At 41.8% G+C, this 22,264-nt stretch overlaps 1 protein-coding gene across 3 annotated transcripts in view; it reads left to right on the top strand.

Annotated features, from left to right (window-relative positions):
• Positions 1 to 673: 673 nt before the first annotated feature.
• Positions 674 to 22,264, top strand: part of LOC139550392 (MAP/microtubule affinity-regulating kinase 4-like) — a 51,050-nt gene continuing 29,459 nt past the window's right edge. For 2 of the 3 annotated variants that reach the window (XM_071361303.1, XM_071361382.1), the window contains exons 1-3: positions 675 to 1,327; positions 8,333 to 8,530; positions 9,277 to 9,330. In XM_071361303.1, the coding sequence (XP_071217404.1) occupies positions 1,277 to 1,327; positions 8,333 to 8,530; positions 9,277 to 9,330 (303 nt within the window). In that variant the 5' untranslated portion in view covers positions 675 to 1,276. Of the gene's footprint in view, positions 1,328 to 8,332; positions 8,531 to 9,276; positions 9,331 to 22,264 lie in introns of all 3 variants that reach the window. The other variant, XM_071361457.1, reaches the window with a different exon arrangement.

Here is a 22,264-nt window from a genome sequence, read left to right on the forward strand (position 1 = left end):
AATTAAAATATCAACATTGCTCTTACATAGGCAGCTTGACTCTTATAATCGTGTACTTACACATTGTTCCATAGTCTACTCACAACTGTGTTAGGCTTGATGGCATAACACATAACATATGTTTTCTTTATATGATTTAGATGTGAAAACATTCGAATCTCCTCACTGTTCAATTATACACTGTAAAACTATTGTTTAATAGCAGGCTATAGGCTACACATAAGGCTTAGTTCTGATTTGATCTGCAGCTACACAGTTGTAACTAGCCTAGTTCAAGTCTACAATGCTGTCTGTCCAATTAACTAAACCTTTTTGGAATAATTTATTCACATGAATCTTCATATCATAAGAAAATTAACCAGGCTACCGATTTCATTCGATTTTGACGTATATTGGTCTTTATGTAGCCTACAAGAATCCCGATTTGTGTCCCAGATCTGGAGTGCTGTCTTTGGATGAGAGAAGAGTGTAAAAATTGATGGGTGAATTGGAAAGCGTGGCGGGGTGGGTTGTTTGTTTATCTATCTAAATACGGATTTAGGCTATAGCTAATCACTACTGTGTATAAGAAATATTGAAAATGCGTCAGTGATTTAAACACAGACTTTCCATCTTCCGTTTTGGGTAGGTTTATTTTACGCTCAACTTTACGCTCGTAGGTGCGTTTTCGGTCGGTGGATGTGTCAGTCAGCGTCTCTGACGCGAGAAGAGGCGCATCACAGCCATCAGGACTATCGGGTTATGAACAATTCGGTGTTTTTCATGCAAGATACCCTCTGTTTTCCCGCGGATTAATGCAATCGTCGTCGGTTGCATGCTGGAAAGCGATGGGGAATTGATAGATAAAACAGTAGCCTATTGATAAACGGAGAAGCTCCTCCCAAAGCCGTATATTTGTTTTATATGCCGAAATGAGGCAGGGGGCGGAAAGTCGCCGCAGAAACATTGGGTTTTGGCCAAACATCACACAGTTTCAGGTCATAATTGACGTTAAGTCGTGGGTTTGCGTTGCTTTTGGTGCAAAATTACCGAATTGAGCGAATTTTGCCAGAGAAATGCAGCTTGCTTGAAGACACCCCAGATATCGGTTGGCTGCTGCTGCCATGACAGGTAGAGGTCTCCTCTCGACCACGGCTTCGCCGGTTGGAGAATAAACAGGTTGATTGGGACGTGGTCGCAGCTGCGGAACTGCCAATGTCGGATGTTATTATTAGTGGAGCCTGATCCTGTAAATATAAGCGCAAACATACAGTAATTCGGGAAAAACTCAGGGAAAATGTCTTCTCGTTCTGCATTACCGTCTGGAAACGACAGGGGCACGGACCATGTAAGTGCAATAATTATCCCCATAATTTGAGTGTCTATGCAGAAATTATACATCCTATGTAGAGTATAGAAATATGGTTCATAACATGTGGCTTTGCAATCACCATATTTTATTGTAATGCATATGCCTAATTATTATATGGTGTGCATTTTGATTGTTAAAAAAAGGAGCCTGGGTATGAGAGTGGGTGGAAATTTAGCATAGCAGATTATCTCAAAATGGGCCGTATCCTTGAACGTCTAAACAGCAAAAGAGCTGATGGCTGTAGGCAAACAGCCCGGGATGAATCCATCCACATACGGTAACACTCCGTGGATATGCGCAGAAGCTCATACTAAGAACCGTCACCTCTTATTATAGCTGTATAGATAGTGATGTCACTTATTGCCCATGTATTCCCCTTGTGTGGTTAAACCTCGTTATGACTGGCATACTGTCGCACCTACAACCATTCGGAATAATAAAAACGAGAAAAAGTCTTTAAGATAACTGTTTTCGATTATTGCATTCAATGTTGTGCAAAATGCTATCCATTGCTGGGTATAGCGGCGTACTATCCAGAGCTATGGGTGTAACAGGGGAGCGCCATCTGCTAGGCTACAGCTTCCACTGTAGGCCAGTAGCAGTAGGGCCTGCACAAGCAACAATGGATATGTACAGGGTGTGTGTGTGTGTGTGTGTGTGTGTGTGTGTGTGTGTGTGTGTGTGTGTGTGTGTGTGTGTGTGTATACAGTATTTTTGTACCTCCATCTATCTATGAAGGCCTATCTAATATGCATAGCCTAATATGCACTTTGGGGGTTCGTCTTTAGATATGATTCCATAAATAGTGATTTCTCTGCTGAAATGATGTGTGTTTATTCCCAGGCCCAAATCTTTGTGTGGAGACCATGACCGCATTACAAATGGCACCCTATTCACCATATAGTGCACTACTTTTGACCAGAGCCCAATGGGCTTCGTCACTATATATACTGAACAAAAATATAAATGCAATATGCAACAATTTTAATGATTTTACTAAGTTACAGTTCACATAAGGAAATAAGTCAATTGAAATACATAAATTAGGCCCTAATCTATGGATTTCACATGACTGAGCAGGGGCACAGCCATGGGTGGGCCTGGCTCCAAGTGGGTGGGCCTATGCCCTTCCAGGCCCACCCATGGCTGCGCCCCTGCTGAGAATGAGTTTTTCCTCACAAAAGGGCTTTATTACAGACAGAAATACTCCTCAGTTTCATCAGTTGTATGGTTGGCTGGTCTCAGACAATCCCTCAGCTGAAGAAGCCGGATGTGGAGGTCCTGGGCTGGCGTGGTTACACGTGATCTGTGTAGTGAGGCCGGTTGGACGTACTGCCAAATTCTCTAAAATGATGCTGGAGGTGGCTTATGGTAGAGAAATTAACATTACATTCTCTGGCAACAGCTCTGGTGGACATTCCTGCAGTCAGCATGCCAATTGCACGCTCACTCAAAATTTGAGACATCTGTGGCATTGTGCTTTGTTACAAAACTGCACATTTTAGAGTGGCCTTTTATTGTCCCCCAGCACAAGGTGCACCTGTGTAATGATCATGCTGTTTAACCAGCTACTTGATATGCCACACCTGCCAGGTGGATGGATTATCTTGGCAAAGGAGAAATGCTCATTTACAGGGATGTAAAAAAAAAATGTGTGTACAACATTTGAGAGAGAGAAGCTTTTTATGCAAATGGGAAACTTATGAGATCTTTTATTTCAGCTCATGAAACATTGGACCAACACTTTACATGTTGCGTTTATATTTTTGTTCAGTATAGTTAACTACTTTTGACCAGATTTTCCCTATTCAAAAGTAGTGCACTTTAAAGGGAATAGTGTGCCAGTTGGGGCACACTCCATATCCCCTCTTCCTCTACTCTCACCAATCACCACCCCTCTGATGTTCCTTCATCTCAGTCCAGTTGGGAATGGTGAGGCAGGGGAATTATACAACCCCCCCACCCCCAAAACATTGTAGAATAATAGTAAAGACATCAAAACTATGAAATAACACATATGGAATCAAGTAATAACCAAAAAAGTGTTAAAACAAATCAAAATAGATTTTATATGTTATATTCTTCAAAGTAGCCACCCTTTGCCTTGATGACAACCAGCAACACCTGGAATGCTTTTCCAACAGTCTGGAAGGAGTTCCCACATATGCTGAGCACTTGTTGGCTGCTTTTCCTTCACTCTGCGGTCCAACTCATCCCAAACCATCGGGTTGAGAGAATGCCAAGAGTGTGCAAAGCTGTCATCAAGGCAAAGTGTGGCTACTTTGAAGAATCTGAAATCTAAAATATAACACTTTTCTTGGTTACTACATGATTTCACATGTGTTATTTCATAGTTTTGATCTCTTCACTATTATTCTACAATGTAGAAAATAGTAAAAATAAAGAAAAACCCTTGAATGAGTAGGTGTGTCCAAACTTTTGACTGGTACCGTACATCATAGACATTTTAAATATAACAAAACTGTTTTAAAAAAGTATCTTTATTATCCTCTACAGGATCTGTGGAGTATGGTTGAGCTAACATAGGCTAATGCAATAAGTATGAGGTTGTAAGTAACAACAACATTTCCCAGGACATAGACATATCTGATATTGGCAGAAAGCTTACATTCTTGTTAATCTAACCACATTGTCCAATTTACAGTAGCTATTACTGTGAAAGAATACCATGCTATTGTTTGAGGAGAGTGCACAGTTATGAACTTGAATATGTATTAATAAACCAATTAGGCACATTTTGGCAGTTTTGAACAGAAACGCAATGGTTCATTGGATCAAGTAAAACATTGCACATACATTGCTGCCATCTAGTGGCCAAAATCTAAATTGCTCCTGGGCTAGAATAATACATTATGGCCTTTCTCTTGCATTTCAAATTTGATGGTACAAAAAAAAATACATGTTTTTTCTTTGTATTGTCTTTTACCCGATCTAATGTGTTATTCTCCTACATTTATTTCACATTTCCACACACTTCAAAGTGTTTCCTTTCAAATGGTATCAAGAATATTAATATCCTTGCTTCAGGTCTTGAGCTACAGGCAGTTAGATTTGTTTATGTCATTTTAGGCGAATTTTTTTTTTTATAAGGGGTGGATCCTTAAGGTTTAATTATGAAATTATGAAATATATTAATAGCTTTCCACCCATGAGGCCACTAGAGAGCGATTTGGTGATTTGACTGCAGGGAAGGACGACGGTGGGCCAGGCTAGGGTTGGACGGTGAACTGTGTACCAATAGTAAACCTCATGGTAACACTTACTGTACTTAAAGTATCCCATTATACTTAAAGTATCCCATTATAATGCTTGTCATGAGCATGTATGACCCCTTTATAATGTCTTAGAATCATCTCGTAATGATCCTGACTCAACAACAGCCAGTTTGAGTCAAGTTCACATTCATAGTCATCTCAACATAGCTTAGACTAAAGAGTTTTTAGGCATTAAAGGTGGGAATGTACAAATTTATAAATATACAGTGCATTCTGAGAGTATTCAGACCCCTTGACTTTTTCCACATTTTGTTACGTTACAGCTGTATTCCAAAATTGATTAAATAAAACACATCCGCAGCAATTTACACACAATACCCCATAATGACAAAGTGAAAACAGGTATTTTGACATTTTAGCAAATTTATTAAAAAAACAATAACAGAAATACCTTTACTTAAGTATTCAGACCCTTTGCTATGAGACTTGAAATTAAACTCATGTGCATCCTGTTTCCATTGAGATGTTTCTACAACTTGATTGGAATTCTCCTGTGGTAAATTCAATTAATTGGACATGATTTGGAAAGGCACACATCTGTCTGCATAAGGTCCCACAGCTGACAGTGCATGTCAGAGCAAAAACCAAGCCATGTGGTCGAAGGAATTGTCCGTAGAGCACGGAGACAGGATTGTGTCGAGGCAACGATCTGGGGAAGGCTACCAAAACATTTCTGCAGCATTGAAGGTCCCCAAGAACACAGTGGCCTCCATCACTCTTAAATGGAAGAAGTTTGGAAACACCAAGACTCTTTCTAGAGCTGGTCATCGGGCCAAGCTGAGCAATTGGGGGAGAAGAGCCCGATGGTCACTCAGATAGAGCTCTAGAGTTCCTCTGTGGAGATGGGAGAACCTTCCAGAAGGACAACCATCTCTGCAGCACTCCATCAATCAGGCCTTTATGGTAGAGTGGCCAGACGGAAGCCACTCCTCAGTAAAAGGCACATGACAGCCCACTTGGAGTTTGCCAAAAGGCACCTAAAGACTCTCAGATCATGAGAAACAAGATTCTCTGGTCTGATGAAACCAATATTGAACTCTTTGGCCTGTATGCCAAGCGTCACGCCTGGAGGAAACCTGGCACCATCCCTACGTTGAAGCATGGTGATGGCAGAATCATGCTGTGGGGATGTTTTTCAGCGGCAGGGACTGGGAGACTAGTCAGGACCGAGGAAAAGATGAAAGGAACGAAGTACAGAGAGATCCTTGATGAAAACCTGCTCCAGAGCTCTCAGGACCTCAACAACCCCAAGCACACAGCCAAGACAATGCAGGAGTGGCTTCGGGACAAGTCTCTGAATGTTCTTGATTGGCCCAGCCAGAGCCTGATCGAACATCTCTGGAGAGACCTGAAATTAGCTGTGCAGCAACACTCCCCATCCAACCTGACAGAGCTTGAGAGGATCCGCAGAGAAGAATGGGAGAAACTCCCCAAATACAGGTATGGCAAGCTTGTTGCATCATCCCCAAGAAGACTCAAGGCTGTAATCGCTGCCACAGGTGCTTCAACAAAGTACTGAGTAAAGGGTCTGAATACTTATGTAGATGTCATATTTCAGATTTTTTGGATTATAAATTTGCTAAAATGTCCAAAAACCTGTTTTTGCTTTGTCATTATAAGGCTCTAACCTAACAAAATGTGGAAAAGGTCAAGGAGTCTGAATACTTTCCGAAGGCACTGTACATCAGTCCGAAATCACCAAGAAGATTAACTCTAACGTTCCTCATCCTGTGTGCATCCAGTACATAGTCTCCTCCTTATTTGATCTTTCCTTGATTCCTTACTTTCTCTCTCCTCACTTCCTCAAACCGCATTGGAGGAGAAGATCCAAGGTCCCTCCCCTCTGATCTTCTCTTCCAATGTGTTTTGAGAAGGAGGCGAGGAGAGAGGGCATAAGAAATAAAGGAAACGTTGGGAAAGATACTCTGTATGGCCTTTATTTTATTAGTTAGGTAGCAGAGTTGAATTGGCTAGGCAGGGCTGGGCTGGGGAGTGGACCGGGGTAGTGGGATGGGTGGTTTAAAGGTTGGGCGGTGGGTGGGAGGGGAAGCCTAAGAGTGGTGCACTCCCTGTTTTACATTCCGGGGGTTGGTGAGTAAGGGGTTGGGAAAGGATGGCGGGGAAGGCAGACTGAAGGAGGACATGCTGAGGGGATGGAAGTTACGCCTCAGGCCTCGAGACCGGCCAGGGACCACTGTGCCTGCATGTGCTTTCTCCCTCTCTCTCGTTCTCTGTCTCTCTCTCTCTCTTTCTGTGTCGGTCTCTCTCTCTCCCTTCCTGTCTCTCTTTGTTTCTCTCGCTCTCTTTGTTTTTCTCTCAGTCGTTTCTCTGGTATCTCATTCCCTCTGTTTCGGGACCTGCTTCTGTTTGGTCACATGACAAGGAGCTGCATCCTACTAAAACACATTTATCTATGTTCCTGTAAAAAAAACACATAGTTTTTTTATTTTATTTTTTATCTTACGCTTTGCTGCCTACCTAACTGAAAATTAGCCATAACTCAAACTTTGGACTGAATCTTCACAGCACCTAGGTCGAAAGCTATTGGGTTCTGGGATGGAGCACCTACCAGCATGCGATGCATACCAGACCTGGGTTCAAATTCTATTTGAAATTATTTAAAATACTTTAGCTGTGCTTGATTGAGCTTACCTCTTGGAATGGAACCAATAGAAAACTGCAAACCCTACCGAAATGGCACTCCAAGGAGTCTAAAGCAAACGCTCAAACCCTGGTTTTATGAAAACTAGCTCAGTAGTTGTAGGGCTCATGTGACTAGTCACCTCATACAGTTGTACCTTTGTCCCAGTTATCAGAGAGATCAGACAAGATATTCTATGAATCGTAATATTTGTCATGACATATTCATATGTTCATCTGGAAATGAATGATCTCATGAATTTCTATACACTAAGCTATACTAGGGCCATGATCAGTAGGCAAACAGTGTGGAACATTCCACAACATTATGCCCCGTTGAACGCAACCCAGGCATGATGATGTCCAAATCAACTATAATATTCTAAATTTGAATATAATTTCAGTGAAGAACTAGGGTGTACCAGCAGTCCTGGGTGTTGCTTTCAGGGCCTTAACCCCGTGCCTATGAGCAAATAGATCTAGGGAAAACACTGATGTGACATTATCTTAGTTATCTCAGTTCACTCTCAGTAATATCTTGCCATATTAGAGAGCCAGAGCCACCATGCTATAATGGCAGACCAGTCCAGTAGTGTACAGTGGTACCTTAAACACCACCATGCCGAGCTGAGCCAAGCCAAACTGTACTGGCCTGGTTACACATCCACCATAGTTAGTTGCTGGAAGGGGCCATATGAAAATAAAATTCCTTTAATCCGAGCCAGCTCAGTAGTGTGGTTCAGGTCAGCAGTTGGTACAGTAGTGTAAAAGAGCAATTGGTCTCTGAGTTGGTCTTGTATCATTTCACCCCACTAGGCTGAGCCGAGCTGTACTGGGCTGGCCTTGTTATGCATCTACCATAGTTGGTGGAACCGTACTGGAGAAGGCAATGTGAAAAGAAAATATCAGAGCCTGCTAAGTATGGTTCGGGTCGGAACGCTATTTTGAAAAGGGTTTTGAAGTTCCCAGGCTTTGCATGGTAGTGGTAATGGGGGCGCTGGTGGTGACCCCCTCTCCCCTCTCTCCTCTCTCCTCTCCCCCCCAGCATGTGTCACTAGCCGCCAGTCGCTCAGACAAGGGCACCAGCCTGTCCAGCCGCTCACTGGGCGCCCGCTGCAGGAACTCCATCGCCTCCTGCTCTGACGAGACTCCGCACATCGGCAACTACCGCCTGCTTAAGACCATCGGCAAGGGCAACTTCGCCAAGGTCAAGCTGGCCCGCCATATCCTGACGGGCAAGGAGGTGAGGCTGGGGCATGGGGAGGGTGGTGGGTGGGGGGTTGTTGGGTAAGGGATATGATGCAGAGGAAGGGTAGTGGTCTTAGAAAGCAGAAATATGATGCAATAGTGTCCATTTCCATGGTAGTGGGTTATAGTTAGAGCATGGATGGATGCATGGGGCCCAATCCCAAATTGACCACTATATCCAGCATAGCTGGAAGCTTCACCATATTGTTTATACCAAGCAAATTCTCTCAGATCTCCACAGGGGCATAGGGTGTAAAGTCTAGGGGTTGATTTGGGATTGGGCTGTTTTAGTGATTGGGTGGGGGGGGGCTTGGGATATAGGGTAGAGAGGTGAGACTTGGGCAGGGATAGGGGTAGAGTGAGTGGTGGGGGTAGGAAGTGGATGAAGGGGGATCTTTAGTTGTGGTTCTTCTTTATTCAGATGGATCCCCATTATCTTTGGCCTAAGCGACCCCTTGTCTTCCTGGGGTCAATGATTGGAGTATAGATGGGTGCAATGCTAAAATAGAGGGTTGGGAGGAATAGGGATAGGCTTGACTGGAATGGGGAACTAAAGAAGTGGGGCATTGGTTCTGGGGCGTCTGGCCATGGATAGGAAAATAATGAATGTGAATAGGGATATTCATTGTCATACTTGAAGCTTGTTAGAGAAAGCTATGTTTTACTACTGGGTTGTTTTCATCTTCTCATTGTGCTTTTTTTGTAAAATGTTGTAAAAAGTTCTCCTCACGTCTCCTCCAGGTTGCAATAAAAATAATTGACAAAACTCAGTTGAATCCAACCAGCCTACAAAAGGTGAGTCTTGGCAATTTACTCTTTTTTTTAACAATCTGTGTTTTATCAGTCACAGTGGACATGACCTTAATAAACGCTTAATGAACTCTTAATAAATGCATAATAAACTCCCTCCTTACCCCAACACACTATCACAGATTAATGTGAAATAGACACGAATGACTTATTTGAAATTTGTGACAGGCACACAAAAAAGTCCACCTTTTTAGTGTGTATTACATGATTTTCATCACAACGCATTTTGTATGTATTACATGATTTTCTTTCTTCAAAACACATTCATGTACATTACACAAATTCTATTTTTCTATGTTAGCTAGGCTAGCTAGGTGGCTAACATTAGCTTGGCTAGGGGTTAAGGTTAGGGTTAGAGGTTAAGTTTAGGTTTAGGAGTTAGGGGTTAAGGTTAGATAACATGCTAGCTAAGTAGTTAAAGGGTTAGGTTTAGGAGTTAGGTTAAAGGGTTAAGGTTATGGTTAGGGTTAGGGTAGGGTTAGATAACATGCTAGCTAAGTAGTTATTAAAGGCGTAGGTTTAGGAGTTAGGTTAAAGGGTTAAGATTATGGTTAGGGTTAGGGGAAGGGTTAGCTAATATACTAAGTGGTTGCAAATTAGCTCAAAAGTAATAATGAGTTGCAAAGTAGCTAATTTGTTCAAATTCTAAAGTTATCCAGATTCAAACACACAACCTTTGGGTTGCTAAATGTTCACGTTATATGCCCACCCATCCTTCTCGACCAACCTCTCTCCTACCAGGACCCCTACAAATCAGCCGGGCTAGACAATCTGGACCCTCTCTTTCTAAAATTATCTGCTGAAATTGTTGCAACCCCTATCACTAGACTGTTCAACCTCTCTTTCGTGTCGTCTGAGATTCCCAAAGATTGGAAAGCTGCTGCGGTCATCCCCCTCTTCAAAGGGGGAGACACTCTAGACCCAAACTGCAACAGACCTATATCTATCCTACCCTGCCTTTCTAAGGTCTTCGAAAGCCAAGTTAACAAACAGATTACCGACCATTTCGAATCCCACCGTACCTTCTCCGCTATGCAATCTGGTGTCAGAGCTGGTCATGGGTGCACCTCAGCCTCGCTCAAGGTCCTAAGCGATATCATAACCGCCATCGATAAGAGACATTACTGTGCAGCCGTATTCATTGACCTGGTGTAACAGCATAACTTTAGTCCGTCCCCTCGCCCATACCCGGGCTCGACCAGGGACCCTCTGCACACATCAACAACAGTCACCCACGAAGCGTCGTTACCCATCGCTCCACAAAGGCCGCGGCCCTTGCAGAGCAAGGTGCAACACTACTTCTAGGTTTCAGAGCAAGTGACGTAACTGATTGAAACGCTAGTAGCGCGTACCCGCTAACTAGCTAGCCATTTCACATCCGTTACACTCACCCCCCTTTCAACCTCCTCCTTTTCCGCAGCAACCAGTGATCCGGGTCAACAGCATCAATGTAATAGTATAACTTTAAACCGTCCCCTCGCCCCGACACGGGCGCGAACCAGGGACCTTCTGCACACATCAACAACGGTCGCCCACGAAGCATCGTTACCCATCGCTCCACAAAGGCCACGGCCCTTGCAGAGCAAGGTGCAACACTACTTCTAGGTTTCAGAGCAAGTGACGTAACTGATTGAAACGCTAGTAGCGCGTACCCGCTAACTAGCTAGCCATTTCACATCCGTTACACTGGCCAAGGCTTTCGACTCTGTCAATCACCACATTCTTATCGGCAGACTCAACAGCCTTGGTTTCTCAAATGATTGCCTCGCCTGGTTCACCAACTACTTCTCTGATAGAATTCAATGTGAAAAATCAGAGGGCCTGTTGTCCGGACCTCTGGCAGTCTCTATGGGGGTGCCACAGGGTTCAATTCTCGGGCCGATTCTCTTATCTGTATACATCAATGATGTCGCTCTTGCTGCTGGTGATTCTCTGATTCAACTCTACGCAGGCGACACCATTCTGTATACCTCTGGCCCTTCTTTGGACACTGTGTTAACTAACCTCCAAACGAGCTTCAATGCCATACAACTCTCCTTCCGTGGCCTCCAGCTGCTCTTAAATGCAAGTAAAATTAAATGCATGCTCTTCAACCGATCGCTGCCCGCACCTGCCCGGCCGTCCAGCATCACTATTCTGGACGGTTCTGACTTAGAATATGTGGATAACTACAAATACCTAGGTGTCTGGTTAGACTGTAAAAACTCCTTCCAGACTCACATTAAGCATCTCCAATCCAAAATTAAATCTTGAATCGGCTTCCTACTTCGCAAAAAAAGCATCATTCACTCATGCTGCCAAACATACCCTCGTAAAACTGACCATCCTACCAATCCTCGACTTCGGCGATGTCATTTACAAAATGGCCTCCAACACTCTACTCAACAAATTGGATGCAGTCTATTACAGTGCCATCCGTTTTGTCACCAAAGCCCCATATACTACCCACCACTGCGACCTGTACGCTCTCGTTGGCTGGCCCTCGCTTCATACTCATCGCCAAACCCACTGGCTCCAGGTCATCTACAAGTCTCTGCTAGGTAAAGCCCCGCCTTATCTCAGCTCACTGGTCACCATAGCAGCACCCACCCGTAGCACGCGCTCCAGCAGGTATATCTCACTGGTCACCCCCAAAGCCAATTATTCCTTTGGCCACCTTTCCTTCCAGTTCTATGCTGCCAATGACTGGAACGAGCTGCAAAAATCACTGAAGCTGGAGACTCATATCTCCCTCACTAGCTTTAAGCACCAGCTGTCAGAGCAGCTCACAGATCATTGCACCTGTACATAACCCATCTGTAAATAGCCCATCCAACTACCTCATCCCCATACTGTATTTATTTATTTATTTATCTTGCTCCTTTGCACCCCAGTATCTCTACTTGCACATTCATATATATATATACATATATACAGTGGGGAGAAGAAGTATTTGACGCTCACCACCAGGTGGATTGCCCAGGAGAATTGTTGTAAGGGCACAGGCATGGGGACGGTCATGGGGGCATGGCGCCACTGGCAGGAGAGAATGGGTTTCTGGAAAGGGGTTACAAGGGGAGGGACAAGGGTGAATATTGATAAAACATGATAAAGAATATTCAGAACACTAAGACCCTCAAATTCAAATCTGGATCTTGAAGGCAATTCCACTGCTTTTTACCCCTAATCAGGGACTGGTAGCCCTGCTAACAATTCTGTGGCAAAGTGTGTCAAATATGCAGGGCCAGACTAAGAAATTATATATACAGTGTATATATACAGTATATATATATATATATATATATATATATATATTCTGCACATCTACCATTCCAGTGTTTAATTGCTATATTGTAATTACTTTGCCACCATGGCCTATTTATTGCCTTACCTCCCTTATCCTACCTCATTTGCACATACTGTATATATACCTTTTGTACTGTATTATTGCCTGTATGTTTGTTTATTCCATGTGTAACTCTGTGTTGTTGTATGTGTCGAACTGCTTTGCTTTATCTTGGCCAGGTCGCAGTTGCAAATGAGAACTTGTTCTCAACTAGCCTACCTGGTGAAATAAATAAAAAATATATATTTTTTCTTCTGTCTTAAGTGACCTACTGTCTTTATCTGTGATTGAAATGCATTGTATACAAAATCGTGTACTGCACAACAAAAAATATACTTTTTCGTGTGCCTGTCATAAATTTCCAGTAAGCAATTTGTGTCTATTTCACAATAATCTGTTATACTGAGTTGCCTTACCCAGTGACATTACACAGAGTGGGAACACCATAAGCCTCACACAAGCAGGCAGGGGGCCCTTTGAGTGAGTTGATTGTGAGTTGATCCAATGACTGAATTACTAAAGTGAAGTACCTGGAAACCTGCAACAGGATCATAGCTTTTGTGGAGCGTGGCTACTATGGTCTCCCGTTTCGAGAAAGAGAGAGAGTGAGAGAGCAGATGCAGGCACAGCGGTCCCTGGCCGGTCTCGAAAGACGTGATACTGTTTGGCAGATGCTGTGGACTGGATGACTGGATAACTGACTGAAAGGAAGGATGACGAGTTGACTGGTTGTAACTGGGTGGCTGGATGACTAGATGGAAGGATGACTGGCTGACTGGATGGGCCGATGACTGGCTGACCAGATGACTGGATGACTAGATGGAAGGATGACTGGCTGACTGGATGGGCCGATGACTGGCTGACCAGATGACTGGATAACTGACTGAAAGGAAGGATGACGAGTTGACTGGTTGTAACTGGGTGGCTGGATGACTAGATGGAAGGATGACTGGCTGACTGGATGGGCCGATGACTGGCTGACCAGATGACTGGATGACTAGATGGAAGGATGACTGGCTGACTGGATGGGCCGATGACTGGCTGACCAGATGACTGGATGACTAGATGGAAGGACGAAGGTGGATGAGTTGACTGCATAATTACAGTGAGATCCAAAAGCATTGTGACAGTGTTGTTTTGGCTCTGTAATCCAGCACTTTGGATTTGAAATGATACATACAAATATCATACCCCCCAAAAATGCTAACCTCCCCTGTTATTGTAATGGTGAGAGGTTAGCATGTCTTGGGGGTATGATATTTGTACGTCTCTAACTTTCTCACTCATCATTATTCGCGATTCATTCAGGATTATATGTAATCATGGTTGCATCCACACTATTTGTAGAAGTGTTTAGAAACATATTATATTCTTATTTACAATAAAAGGGACTCCAAAATGACTCAATACATTATTTACAATTAATTTCTATTGGGCACCAAATAAACTGAAACACAACCAAAACAAACAGCAAATGCATCCAACAAATTTGTAAAGTCACAAGCTTAATGTAGTCATTGCGTTGTATGAACATGTGACCAAATACTTAACTTTTTACTATTTGAATACATATATAAGTGAATTTGTCCCAATACTTTTGGTCCCCTAAAATGGGAGGACTATGTACAAAAAGTGCAGTTCATGAAAACACCCTCAAATTAAATCTGACAGTCTGCACTTTAACCTCATGTTCATTGAATAATATGAAATCCAAAGTGCTGGAGGTCAGAGCCAAAACAACCTTAAAATGTGTCAGTCCCAATACTTTTGGAGTTCACTGTACATGACTGCCCATTTGACAAAATACTATAGTATACTGTTTTTGTGTACTTTGCTGTAGTATTCACTGTAGTATTTACTGTAGTATACTGTAGTACACTCCAGTATTTACAGTTAACTATAGTATAAATGTGGTAAAATAAATATGTAGTGTATACTATAGGAATTACTGTAGTGTTTTTGCAGACTGTAATATACTGTAGTAATTACTCTATTGTTTTTGTGGATTTACTGTAGTATTTATATGGAAGCCCTGAAGCCCAAGGCAAAAAAGAAAAGTAGACTCTTGGAATTATCTTGTCTGAAATAAATTAGTGTCTCGTTCGACTTAGTATCTCGTTCATTCACTGATTCCATCCATTGATATGATTATTCATCGACAGTTCTTTAATAGGGCTGCTTTTGAATGCCAAAGTATGTAGATCTCACGTTTTAACCAATTTGACTTCAGATTCTGATGTTTATCCATGTTTCACCATGTTTCTTCAAATTTCAAAGTTGCTCCAAAAGTCAATATTTGTCGTTTGGATAAACCTGGATAAACATCAGAATCTGAAGTCAAATTGGTAAAACCATGAAATCTTGTTGGCTCACTTACATGCTCTGACATTCAAAAGCACGCCTGCTTTAAATGGCTGCAGCAATGGTCTGACAAGCACAACTGGTGCTGCATAACAAATGAGACCTAATAAAGAACAATGAAGTCGTTTGAACAAGATAATACGTTGTTCAAACAACTTAGTATCTAGTTCGAACGACTTAGTATCTCGTTTGAGTGATTTTATTTTACTAAATGGTTCGAACTAGATACTAAGTCATTTGGACGAGATTTGTTGTTGTTGTTGTGAAAGCAGCCATTATGTTTTGTAGTTGGCGTTGTAAGTGTATCTTTGGGAATGCTGAGGTGTGTAACTGTGAGGGACATTGATGTTTGTTAGCAAGTTAAGGATAGATTCCGATTGATGGAAAAACAGGCTAGTTGTTCCTGTGCATAAATGGAAGCCCCACAATGGACGCTCAGGGTTTGCTGTGCATGGATTTAAGGTGATATTGGCTAAATGACTGACAATCAGGGTCCATTGACTATTGGGCTATGTTCCAATGTCCATACTAGCACACCGCTTTGAATTAGGGTGACCAGATGTCCCCGATTTCTGTGGACATTCCCCGATTTTGGTGGCCTGTCCCCGGCTGAAGTTGTCCCCGAAAATGTCCCCGATAAGCCCTCAGAAAGATAAACGCAACTTTAAAGTGAACTTGAGGCTTATATTTTAATAATCAAACACTGTATATAATCAGATTTGTATCTAAAAATGATGTCTATGCCTGTACCAAACCCGTTTGCTCTTGTGGCATTGTAACCACCACATGAACAACCATGACCATAAAGTTCATCCAACAGCATAGGCTACCAAACTTGGGTGATTCTAAAATTACTAGATAGGCTAAGATGAAGAAAACTGTGGAGGGGTCATCCATTTCTGTGTTATAATTAATACAAGTATTTGAAAGGAGATATTGCCTCATTTTGGGATATAGATATTGGAACAGAGCCTTGGACCAAAAAAAGGGGGTAGGTGGTAACTCGGCGAGGCAGTAGTTGCGCTCAGCACGCCTAAGAATTCTCTATGCAGGAAAAACCCTGGACTCATCACATGCAAGTCTCTTGATCATCCAACTACCTCACTTACAATGCTGAATTTTAACTTACATTAGTTCAATATTTCACAGGTCACTCACGATGAGGCAGCATTTAACATGCAACACAAATGTGCACTACTCATAAAGAAATATACAGTGCATTCGGAAAGTATTCAGACCCCTTGACTTTTCCCACATTTTGTTAGCTAACAGCCTTATTCTAAAATGAATTAAATTGTTTTTTCCCCTCATCAATCTACACACAATACCCCATAATGACAAAGCAAAAACTGGTTTGTAGAAATGTTTGCACATTTATACAAATTTTTTAACAGAAATAGTACATTTACACAAGTATTCAGACCCTTTACTCAGTACTTTGTTAAAGCACCTTTGGCAGCGATTACTGCATCGAGCCTTCTTGGGTATGACGCTACAAGCTTGACACACCTGTATTTGGGGAGTTTTTCCCATTCTTCTCTGCAGATCCTCTCAAGCTCTGTCAGGTTGGACGGGGAGCATCGCTGCACAGCTATTTTCAGGTCTCCGCAGAGATGTTCGATCGGGTTCAAGTCTGGGCTCTGGCTACGCCCCTCAAGGACATTCAGAGTCTTTTACTTAGGAGTGGCTTCCGTCTGGCCACTCTACCATAAAGGCCTGATTGGTGGAATGCTGCAGAGATGGTTGTCCTTCTGGAAGGTTCTCCCATCTCCACAGAGGAACTCTTGTCAGAGTGACCATCAGGTTCTCGGTTACCTCTCTGACCATGGCCCTTCTCCCACGATTGCTCGGTTTGGCTGGGCAGCCAGCTCTAGGAAGAGTCTTGGTGGTTCCAAACATCTTCCATTTAAGAATGATGGAGGCCACTGTGTTCTTTGGGATCTTCAATGCTGCAGACAATTTTTGGTACCCTTCCTCAAATCTGTGCCTCGACACAGTCCTGTCTTGAAGCTCTACGGACAATTCCTTTGACCTCATGGGTTGGTTTTTGACCTGACATGCATTGTCAACTGTGGGACCTTATATAGACAGGTGTGTGCTTTTCCAAATCATGTCCAATCATTTGAATTTACCACAGGGGGACACCAGTCAAGTTGTAGAAACATCTCAAGGATGATCAATGGAAACAAGATGCACCTGAGATAAATTTCAAGTCTCATAGCAAAGGGTCTGAATACTTATGTAAATAAGATATTTAAGTTAAAAAAAAAATGAAATTAGCGAACATTTCTAAAAAACTGTTTTCACTTTGCCATTATGGAGTATTGTGTGTAGATCGTTGAGGATTTTTATCTATTTAATCAATTTCAGAATAAGGCTGTAATGTAACAACATTTGGAAAAGTAAAGGGGTCTGAATACTTTTTCTGCACATGGTAACATTGACTCATAACCCCCCTCATGCATTAGTCAGAGGTCCGGGCTGCTCTGTAGATGGGCTCAGAGCATGTATATGCTCTCTCTCTCTCTCTCTTCCTCCCCCTCTCTCTACCCTCCTGGCTCTGTGGCGGCACACATGAACTCTGCCGCCGTGGGGCATGAAGTGAACAGACCGGAAAGAGCCAATCAAGGATGAAATAATTGTTCATAATGGTGCTGTGTGTATGTACAGTATGTGGGGAAGATAGTGTTGGACTGGGAGAACGTCTGTTACGTTCAGCTTCACATCATGATTTTGGTTGACTATGGGAACATCTCATATGTGGGATAATGACATAGACATGAATCAGGATCAGGATCTGAGTTTCTATGAGCTCCTAGTGTCATCATAGTGGGTTTGATTCCTGCTGGGGCCACCCATACTGAAATGTCTGCACGCATGACTGTAAGTCACTTTGGATAAAAATATTTTTCTAAATGGCATACAGTCCATACTGTATGTATTTAGGCAGTGAAGCAATTTTTTATTATTTTGTCTCTATACTCCAGCATTTTGGATTTGAGATGAAAATACAATTTTGTAGCTCTGAGTCTCTACGTTTTCCAATGTAAAAAATTCAAAATTCATGAGACCGAATTAAAGCCAGTCGGTCACAATTTACAGTATGTTACAGTAAAAAGTTTCAGAGTATGTTAATGTTGATAATGCCTACAATTACTGTATTACAAACAGTTTTCCATTATAGTGTATTATAGTTGAATATTTGGCCCCATGTTTGGTCCCATATCCATTGCACACAATGACTGCGTCAAGCCTGTGACTCTGCAAACTCATTGGACGTATTTGAAGTTTGTTTTGGCTGTGTTTTTGGTCATGTCTAAATTGTGAATGGTATCTGGAGTAATTGTATTTCTAAGTGAGGAGAGAAGATGTTACTGAATACTTCTCAATTGATCCTGATGATATCATCATGATAAAGAAACAACATGAATGGATCATGAATAATGATGAGTAAGTTTCAGAGGCTACAACAAAATATGATTTTACATTTACATTTACATTTAAGTCATTTAGCAGACGTCTCACCATTACCAATAACAAGGGAGGTTAGCATTTTTGGGGGGGGGGGTATGGTCTTTGTGCCTTTGTAACTTTCTCACCCATCCTTATTCATGATCCATTCACAACTATTCCTAATCATGGCAGCATCCACATGAATGTAGAAGTGTTCCGAAACCTCTTCTATTCTCACTTACAAAAAACGTTACTCCAAAATGACTTGACATTATTCACTATTCAGTTACTATTGGACAAGACATGATCGAAAACCCTGCCAAAACAAACTGCAAATACATCTAAACAGTTTGTAGAGTGGCAAGCAGGACACTAAAGTGTATAGGCTTCGCTGTACCGTTGTTTCCAATTACCTTAGAGAAAAAGCCAGCATAGATTCGTTAGCATTATGGTTGCACCATTACTAGGCTACATCGAAAATGTATGGTTTCTAGCCCAAACAGTTCAAAGCATTAATTATAATGCCCAAGTATATCGGGGGAGGCAGGTAGCCTAGGGGTTAGAGCAGACATGGGCAAACTACGGCCCGCGGGCCACATACGGCCCGTTAGGCTTTTTAATCCGGCCCGCCGAACTTGTCCAAATTATAGTAAAAAACTCATTTTTTTCCCCTTTCCCTGCAATGCCCACGTTTCCCCAATAGATGGCGCACTCAAAACACATTGACCGTTGTTGGAGTGGCGCGTATTTCTCTTTATTTCACTTTAATTTTCACTTCGTTTCACGTCACCATTAAGCGAGAATTGCCACAACAAAACTAACTCCAGACTTTGATGCACTGGCAAAAAAGGGAGACCAACAACACTGTTCCCACTGAAATGGTGAGTTTTTCTGCTGTGTTATGAAAAAATGCATATGGAAAGTTTGGAAGTGCGTCTTTTAATTAAGAGCAATGCGCATTTACGCACAGCAGCGGTACAGTAGCTTTATTAACACGCCGCACATCGCTCTTAATTTAAATTTAAATTTTCAGCTGCAGGTAGGATATTTAATACAGCCTATGTCTGTGTGCTTGGCAACGATACACGTGTACTGTTTGCGCGTGAAGGCGAGGGCGTCCGTGGCGAGTTTGTAGAGCGCGCGGTCAGGACAATCCATCCATGATTTTGCGGTGTTTAACACAAGTAGATATTATTGAGCTTGAGTATTTCGTTGTGTAATAATATGTTTTGAATGTTGAAAGTGATTCCATTTTTCAATAAATGTTGATTTCTTTAACTTTGCACCTTCGATTGAAACTTATTAAAAACAGACGCAATCTTGATAAATCACAGTGCGTATGTTATTTTAATCTATTTACATTTCCTCATCCCGGTATCTGCGAAATAGTATGTAAATGCCATATCTTGCATATTCCTTGAGACAAATTTATTAACTGATAAGGGCTATTTTTCACATTTGAAAGACAGTTAATAAATTGGGTTGTAGTGTTCTTACTGTGCTATGAGGTTTGCACACACTACATTTAATGCTTTAGTATATCCGGCCCAAACACTCCCTCCAAATGCTCCTGGCCCGGCCCCTCTGTCAAATTTTAGAACCCATTGTGGCCCGCGAGTCAAAAAGTTTGCCCACCCCTGGGTTAGAGTGTTGGGCCAGTAAGTGAAAGGTTGCTGGATTGAATCCCCGAGCTGACAAAATAAGAATATGTTGTTTTGCCCCTAAAGAAGGCAGTTTACCCACTGTTCCCTGGTATTCCGTCATTGTAAATAAGAATTGGTTCTTAACTGACTTGCCTAGTTAAAAAATATAAGACATGAACAGAATACATCAGTGATTTGTATTTCCTGCAACTTTCTGAAGAGGCAATGTACGGGATTGCCCCTGTCTGTGTGTGTGTGGTATGCACTTATGATATGTCTACCACTTTGCGCAGACATTAGTGATGCTAATGGTAACCGCCTTCTGGTAGATGTAAAGAGGGAAAATTCCAAAACCTGGAAAAAACAAACCAAGAAAATGTATTTTATAGGGCCTTAACTATGTAGAAACCTAATATTCCACAAATTACTCTGTAATTTCAATGTGTCGTGTCTTGGCTATCATTAATGTGATGATGATTGTTTTAACAAATCGATAACTATGTTTAATTATTATGATGATTAAATTACTCATGTAACAATTAACTCATCAACAATCTTGGGGCACCACGGAAAAAGTTTGTTTAATGAGTTACCGATTTCCAAATTAACTCTAAAGATATAAATATCTCTTACAGTTCAGTCATCAATCAATCAGTCATTCATTAATTGTTATCTTCTATCAGTCTAATTCTGAATGTCGCAAAATCGTTGGATATTTGCATGAACCCTAGCATAAATGATGAATCAGCAATATACAAATTGGCTTAATTATTTATTTACTAATTAACTAAATAATTACACAGAATTACATAAACACAAACAGAATAGGTTACACATTGATTACTACATACTGCAATGAAAAGTCCCTAGTGGACTAAACCGATATGACGGCTTGTTACACAAATTGAAAAGGCAGGGGCATGTAATAAAGAGCGGGGGAAAAGACAAAGGACTTCACTATCGTACACACAGCTGAAAACTATGATCATAGAAATGCTAATACTTTGCACATGGACGGCCGCTAATTTGAAAATAATTGCAATGTACAGTGGTTCCTCCTTTAAAAGTTGCGTCATACTGCGGCACACCCTGCGTGCTGCTGCAGCATTCTGTAGCACGTCATTTCATTCTCAGCCATTTCTTCTGTTACTACAAGTTATTGCTAGTTTGACCACCAGAGGGCATATTTGAGAAGCATTTGATAGTACTCCATATTGGCATTACCAGAGAATTTAAAACCTTTTTTGTAATAACATAGTATATGGGATTGATTTTAAGTAATTTGGCTTAATTAATTTGATTAATATTATGGTGTTTCCATTCAGAGAAAAACGAATCCCTAAGGCTGTTGTCGATGTGTACAGAGGGTCCCTGGTTCGAGCCGAGGTAGGGGCGAGGAGAGGGACCCTGTGCACACATCGACAACAGCCACCCTTGAAGTATCATTACCCATCGCTCCACAAAAGCCGCGGCTTTTGCAGAGCAAGGTGAACAACTACTTCAAGGTCTCAGAGCGAGTGACGTCAACGATTGAAACGTTATTAGCGCGCACCCCGATAACTAGCTAGCTATTTCACAGCGGTTACACATAGGCTTCATTAATGCCATTCAGGCTGGAAGTTGATACAACTATGATAGCTGAGGTTCATAGATAGGTTCTGAACTAATATTCATACCAAACGTTTTAGGGTCCATACACAGATCAGCTACATACTGTAGCTAGCTACACATCAATAGGCATGCAGTTATTTTTATCCTTCACTACACAATAAGCAAGTAAATAATTAGCTATGTTGCAAGGCAAGCTTACACACTTGTACATTCAATTTGCAGTAAATACTTTAGCTTGCTAGATTCTTTACATCCACTGTTTCACAAGACGACAGCCTGGTTTGCTGGTTTTCTCAGGAGTCCATAAAACATTAAACAACACAAATTACAAATTCATTCTCCCAACACTAGCTAGCTGGCTAATGTTAGCTAGACAGATAACTTGCTAAATAGCGATTTTCGTAAATTAACTTTATGACAAATGTGCACAAACGTTTGTCTCTACATTAACTAACATATTCCTCTCAATTGTACATTTTGTCAGCCATCTTCGCCCAAGGACGGGTGACTCACGTCAAATATCGTC

This window comes from Salvelinus alpinus, chromosome 1, assembly GCF_045679555.1.
Source record: "Salvelinus alpinus chromosome 1, SLU_Salpinus.1, whole genome shotgun sequence".
NCBI lineage: Eukaryota > Metazoa > Chordata > Actinopteri > Salmoniformes > Salmonidae > Salvelinus > Salvelinus alpinus.